The following is a 6,521-nucleotide window of genomic DNA, read 5'->3' as shown; positions in this document are numbered from 1 at the left end:
TGAAATTCCAGTTTAACTGGGTGTCTTCTATTTTTATTTGCTGTATCTGGCAACCCTAGTGGGGAGGGGGCCTGTGGTTGGTTCTGGGGATTCACTGGTGCATGCGGAGGGGCCGGGGAATGTGAGGATGCAATGGAGCCTGCGGAGGGGCAGGTGGAGAGGAGGCGGTTCTGGGTGTAGAGAGGGGCCCAGGGCTCACCGGCAGATGATCTTCTCTGTGCGGATGGCCCGATTTCCTACCCCGAGTCGGAGCTTGCGGTTGAGTTGAAGCGCAAACCACACGTCGGAGCGCTCGGGAGTCAGGTCCCATGCCGTGTCCCCCTCCTTGTTCCGCAGCTCAGGGTTGGCTCCACGTGACAGGAATAATCTGAAAAGGGGACAGGATGCCCAATGTGGGGTCTGAGGTTGCAAGATGTGGGAGCAGGGGTATCAAGGGCAGGGCAGGGGCTCACAGCACGCAGTCATGGTAGCTCTCCCGAGCTGCGATGTGCAGGGGCGTGTCCCCGTGGTAGTTGACAGCATGGAGGTCACAGCGCGCGTTCAGAAGGACTTCAGCGATGGCAGCGCTGCCAGTGAAGGAGGCCCAGTGCAGGCAGATGTTTTCTTCCTGTGGAGGTAGGAGGGGAACAGATGAGGTGCAGGCAGCTGGGCCCTTGAATCCAGCCTCCACCTTGCTCAGGGGCTTGGAGCTGCCCTACCTCAACCAAACTCTCACTCACGTTGTCAGTGAGGGTGACGTCAGCGCCCCGCGTCAATAGCATGCGGATCACCTCGATGTGCTTGTGCTCTGCAGCCCAGATGATGGGCGTCCAACCACCACTGTCCTGTGGGTGGGAAGGGAGTGAGGGTGGGGGCAGCTGGCTCTGCTCACCAAAGCAACAAATGATTAAGATCCGCTGTGTTGTGTGAATCCCAGCTCCACCACTCACAAGCTGTGGGAACCTGGGTAAGTCACTTAATGTCTCTGGCTCGAAGTTTCTTCATCTAAAAAATGGGACTAGTAGGCCAGGCACGATGGCTCATGCCTGTAATCCCAGCACTTTGGGAGGCTGACATGGGTGGATCACGAGGTCAGGAGTTGAAGACCAGCCTGGCCAACGTGGTGAAACCCCGTCTCAACTAAAAATCCAAAAACTAGCTGGGGGTGTTGGTATGCACCTGTAATCCCAGCTACTTAGAAGGCTGAGGCAGGAGAACTGCCTGAACCTGGGAGGTGGAGGTTGCAGTGAGCCAAGATTGTGCCACTGTACTCCAGCCTGGGTGACAGAGTGAGACTTGGTCTCAAAAAAAAAAAAAAGAAAAAAAATTTCCTAAGTCTGCCCACTCCAAAGTCCTAGAAGCAGTGACAACCCAATAGCGATAAACACTCCTAGGTACACAGATCGTATTCTCTAAAAAATGTTTCCAGGCCGGGCACGGTGGCTCACACCTATAATCCCAGCACTTTGGGAGGCAGAGGCAGGCAGATCACGAGGTCAGGAGTTCGAGACCAGCCTGACTAACATGGTAAAACCCCATCTATATTAAAATACAAAATTTAGCCGGATGTGGTGGTGCGTGCCTGTAATCCCAGCTACTAAGGAGGCTGAGACAGGAGAATCACTTGAACCTGAGAGGCGGAGGTTGCAGTGAGCGAGATCAGGCCACTGCACTCTAGCCTGGGCAACAGAGTGACTCCATCTCAAAAAAAAAAAAGCCTCTCGTACAAAGGAAGCAGAGTTTCTTGGATTCTATTCTGAGTCTGGGGCAGCAAATGCGCTGAAGGGTCAGGATGCTGTCGAAGGCCACTGGGTCATGTCACAACCACAGGGCCCAGCTTCAAGGGGCTTCTCCTGGACAAAGATGGAATAATTCAAAGACTGAGAAGAATACCAATAAATGACTAAAACACATCCAATGTATGACAACCCAAGAGTTAAAAAAGCCTCATTGGTCATTTGCAGAGATTAAGACAGGAACCGCGTGTTCTGAAACTTTTTTTTTTTTTTTAAATTAAGATGGGGTTTCACCATGTTGGTCAGGCTGGTCTTGAACTCCCGACCTCAGGTGATCCGCCCACCTTGGCCTCCAAAGTGCTTGGATTACAGGCGTGAGCCACCACGCCCAGCCCCTGAAACTAGATAAAGAAAAAAAAAAAAAAAAAAAAAAAAAAAAAAAAAAAAAAAAAAAAAAAAAAAAGAGAGAGAGAGACAAGAATGAAGAGAAATACAAACGAGGAGGAAGAAAGCAATGGGGACAGACATGAGCAGCATGAGACAGAGTGAGAGGGCCAGAGGTCAGACATAGGAGAAAGGGGGCCCAAAGCCTGAGGCCCAGCCAAGGAACATAGGCACCAGGGCCCTGGAGGGGCTGGGCTGGGTGGACTGCTGACCTGGGCGTTGACGTCCACCTGTCCCGTGCTCAGCAGCAGGCTGACCATCTCCAGGTTACCGATTTTGGCTGCATGGTGGAGGCAGGTGGAACCGTCCTCCTCCTGAGGGAGACATGGGCAAATGAGCCTCTAGCTGGCACCCCAAACCAGGTCCTTGACTCTAGGGGCCATGCCCTGCTGCCCGCGCGTGCACCTTGCTATAGACGCAGCCGCCACGCTGCACCATGTAACGGGCCACCTCCAGGTGGTTGTTCACCACGGCCTCCATCAGTGGTGTCCGCTGCTGTTTGTCCACTGCATTTATGTTGGCTCCAGCCTGTGAGGAGGGGGCAGGAGGGCTGGCACCAGGGAGGGACGGGGCAGGGGAGGGGTCTAAGGGCCTAGTCAATGAGGCATGGGCCCGTGCTGACCTGCAGCAGCACATGGCAGATCTCCACGGAGCCCTTCTGGGCGGCTGCATGCAGGGGCGTACGCTTGCTCTGCTGGTCGCTCTGGAAGTTGGGGTCCAGGTTGTCCACTGCGGGGAGAGCCCGCCACACGGGGAGAGGGAGGGACAAGTGGTAAGCAAGCTAGGGGGCAGGTGGCATTTCTTTCAGGAAGGCTTCTCAGGCCCCAAGCTGGGTCAGGGCCCCTCCTGGCATTCTCTGAGCTTGCCTCCACCACGGCATTTATCAGAATAAGGAGTTAAAGGCATCAGCTCGGCCTGAATGCAAACCCTGCCTTGTCTCTCAGTACCACTGTGCACTGTGCAAGGTCCCTAACCTAACTGTGCCAAGGCTAACAAGTGTAGGCACTCAGAACAGGACCCAGCACCTATGAGTCACCACTGTCCCCATCGTCACGGGTTATATGTGTCTTTTCCCCACCACACTAAGTCCTTCAGGGCAAGGACTGTGTCCTTCATGACTGTCCTCCTGGCCCTGCGCCCAGTGCCTGGTATACACATGGAGCTCGGTCAAGGTCTGCTGAAGGAATGGGCGGTACTCACACAGCATCAGGATCACCTTCTGCAGCTCGCCCTGCTTTACGGACAGGTACAACTGCCGAGGGTGGAAACGGAGCTTCTTCCGCCTGCCAAGGGAGCATGAGAGAACGGGGGCTCCTCAGATTCCAGCGTCAGCCTCAACGCAGCTGCTCTGGCCCCAGCCCCAGCTGCTGTGGCTGACCAACTTCCCACTCACCTCTCTGACTCCTGGATGACCAGGGCCTTTTCCAGGGCCTCCCGGCCTGGCCCCAGTGGCAGCCCTACAGCAGAAAGGCAGCCCCCATTGGGCAGGGTCAGGGAGGGTCCTGAGCTGTCGATGGTGTCGGCCAGGGGATCACAGGGTGGGCGCCGGGGCTCCCCATGGCCTCGCATTCGGGCGCTGTGGAAGAAGGAGCTCATGTCCAGGAGCAATAGGGGTGGGGCAGGGAACAGACAGTAGAGAAGCGGAAGGCCAGTACCTGGGCTGGGAAGTGTCCGCTCTCCCGGGGGCATCCTGGGACAGGGGTGGGGGTGCAGGAGCTGCAGTGCCGGCTGGTGGGGTCACCCCGTCACCCCGGGGGATGGTCACCTCCTGAGCCTCAGAAGCATCCTCCCCACAGTGGGGACAGAAGACCATCCCATTCAGCTGGGACACACAGGCCTTGTGGAAGCGGTGGGCCACACGGAAGTCAGGGTGACACTCCAGGAATGTGCCCTGGGAGTAGGGAAATGACGCAGTCAGGTTCCTGGGGCCCCCTCTGTCACGGGGCATGCTACCAGACTATCCCAGTGGTCATCACTCACCGCCGTGCAGAAGTAGCCACAGCCCGGGCAGCAGTGGTGTTTGACCATGCGGGCGCGGTGGGTCTCACAGAGCACCATCAGGGCCACGCGGCTGGATGGCCTCATGGTCTCCCGCTTGAGGATGGCAGCGTTGCAGCCTGACAGCTGTGTGCAGTGAGGATGGGCAAAAAGAGAGGGTGAGGATAGGGCCCAGGACTGGATGCCCTGGCACCTTTCCCACCAGCACACGGCCCCACCTCTCCGTCCACACTCTCTGTGGCCATGCATTTGTGCCCTGCCCTCTCGCTGATGCGGTCAATCTTCGGTGCCTCCATGCGGCAGCTGCACAGGGGCAACTCCTCAAACCCGCGCTCTGTCTCCAGTGAAGATGTGTCATTGGACACCCCTTGGACGGAGGAAAAGAGGAGCTGAGGGAGGCCCTGGACCTCACCCACTGGGACCCCTGGAGGGTCCTCTCATTCCCACCCTACCTCACCCCCCCATGCCCCAGAATCCCCAAAGCCTGGTCATGGACACCCCGGCTCTGGCATGGTTTCCCTCCTCCCCTTTCCCTCCTGCCCTGAGGTCACCCCTTAGTGGATCCCTGTCCCGGCAATTGGCAATTACCAGCGTGGTTGGGGGAGAGGGTCCCCTCGCTGGGCAGCTCCAGGGACCCCAGAGGGACCTCCATGTACTCACTGGGGCCTGAGGAGCCCACACCATTCACTCCTGACACAGAGACAGAGAGAGTGAGAGTGCGAGCTCACAGGTACCTGGACGTGTGGGTACATGCAGGTGGACATGCGAGAGTGTGTGTGTGCGTGCACGCACTCTGGGGACTGGGTGGGGGCTGGAGGAGGGCACCCAAAAGCAGCAGAGCCTCCTCACCTCGTGGCTCCTTGGCCCTCGGAGGCTCCCGCTTGCGCCGTTTTCGAGATGGCTTCACCCATGGGCTGTCTTTTCGCCATTTCTTCTTGGCCTTGCGCCGGCCACTGGAACCACTCTGGGGAGGGGGAGGAGTAGTAGTTAGGAACCCTCACCCCCAGGGCTCCCCGCAACACCTTCAGGACCAGATATCCGGCCCCACAGTCTCCCACTACTCTGAAGATGTCAGCCTCCATCTCTTACCCTATCTGACTGATTCCCTGACTCCTCATCTTCCTCCTCTTCTTCCTCTTCCTCCTCCTCTTCCTCCTCTTCTTCTTCTTCCTCCTCTTCCTCCTCCTCCTCTTCACTTAGTTGTTCAGTTAGAGCTTCAACTTCCGACTGGGAGAGAGGCAGAACAGGACACATCCAAACCCCAGGACTCAGACAATGAGGTGGATAAAGAAAACCACCACCACCATTGCCACCTCCCACTACCCATGATGGTTCCTGGAGAAGATGGGTGTGGGTAGGAGAGGAGACAAAGGGCTACATAAGGAGAGGGTGTGTGGAATGTTATACAGCAGTGAAAAAGGTGCCACAGTTACAGACAGCAATGTGCACAGATCTTGGTAATAAACATTAAGTTAAAAAATAAAAAGCAAGTACCAGAAGATAAAGTTTAATACCTCTTTTATGCCGTTCATAAACAGGCAAGACCACCAATGGTTGCTAAAACCGCTACACACAAAGTTCATGAGAAACTTTATATAAAAGGTTCAGACTGATGTCACCTGAACCCATTGGTCAATCTTATTACTAACAAGAAAAATGACCAGATGCTCCATGCATCCTTATGAGATGAGGCCAGAAGCGCTCACACCCACTGTCAAGTCTTCTTGGCATCCGAAGTGATTATGCTTCTAAATCTATCGGTTTACAAGAAACATGGGCAGACAGAATGTGTCAGTCTCCACCCAATCAGCCAGCTCCTAAATGAGAAATTCTGTAGGACAACTGACCTGGTTTCTTCAACAAATAAATGGCAAAACATATTTATTTATTTTTAAGACAGAGTTTTGCTTGTTGCCCAGGCTGGAGTGGAATGGCACAACAGCTCACTATAACCTCTGGCTCCTGGGTGCAAGTGATTCTCCTGCCTCAGCCTTCCGAGTAGCTGGGATTACAGGCACCTGCCACCACACTCAGCTCATTTTTGTATTTTTAGTAGAGATGAGTTTTCACCATGTTGGCCAGGCTGATCTCGAACCTCTGACCTCAGATGATCCACCTGCCTCCCAAAGTGCTGGGATTATAGGCATGAGACACTGCGCTTGGCCCCAAAATTTTTTTTTAGAAGATGGGGAAACGGGCCGGGCGCGGTGGCTCAAGCCTGTAATCCCAGCACTGTGGGAGGCCGAGGCGGGTGGATCACAAGGTCAAGAGATCGAGACCATCCTGGTCAACATGGTGAAACCCCATCTCTACTACAAATACAAAAATTAGCTGGGCGTGGTGGCGTGTGCCTGTAATCCCAGC

At 55.3% G+C, this 6,521-nt stretch overlaps 1 protein-coding gene across 5 annotated transcripts in view; it reads right to left on the bottom strand.

The window, feature by feature from the left end:
- Positions 1-6,521, bottom strand: part of EHMT2 (euchromatic histone lysine methyltransferase 2) — an 18,000-nt gene that overhangs the window by 4,812 nt on the left and 6,667 nt on the right. For 2 of the 5 annotated variants that reach the window (XM_017522323.2, XM_017522321.2), the window contains 14 exons: positions 5,247-5,384; positions 5,007-5,121; positions 4,746-4,847; positions 4,376-4,524; positions 4,140-4,283; positions 3,815-4,050; positions 3,553-3,735; positions 3,360-3,442; positions 2,782-2,888; positions 2,565-2,687; positions 2,372-2,473; positions 720-824; positions 453-607; positions 200-367 (listed from right to left, as the gene is read on the bottom strand). In XM_017522323.2, the coding sequence (XP_017377812.1) occupies positions 200-367; positions 453-607; positions 720-824; positions 2,372-2,473; positions 2,565-2,687; positions 2,782-2,888; positions 3,360-3,442; positions 3,553-3,735; positions 3,815-4,050; positions 4,140-4,283; positions 4,376-4,524; positions 4,746-4,847; positions 5,007-5,121; positions 5,247-5,384 (1,910 nt within the window). The remainder of the gene's footprint in view (positions 1-199; positions 368-452; positions 608-719; positions 825-2,371; positions 2,474-2,564; positions 2,688-2,781; positions 2,889-3,359; positions 3,443-3,552; positions 3,736-3,814; positions 4,051-4,139; positions 4,284-4,375; positions 4,525-4,745; positions 4,848-5,006; positions 5,122-5,246; positions 5,385-6,521) is intronic. The other 3 variants (XM_017522324.2, XM_017522322.1, XM_037736309.1) reach the window with 2 other exon arrangements.

Source organism: Cebus imitator, unplaced genomic scaffold (assembly GCF_001604975.1).
Source record: "Cebus imitator isolate Cc_AM_T3 unplaced genomic scaffold, Cebus_imitator-1.0 Scaffold24, whole genome shotgun sequence".
Classification (NCBI taxonomy): domain Eukaryota; kingdom Metazoa; phylum Chordata; class Mammalia; order Primates; family Cebidae; genus Cebus; species Cebus imitator.
This window is presented reverse-complemented; position numbering and strand designations above follow the sequence as displayed.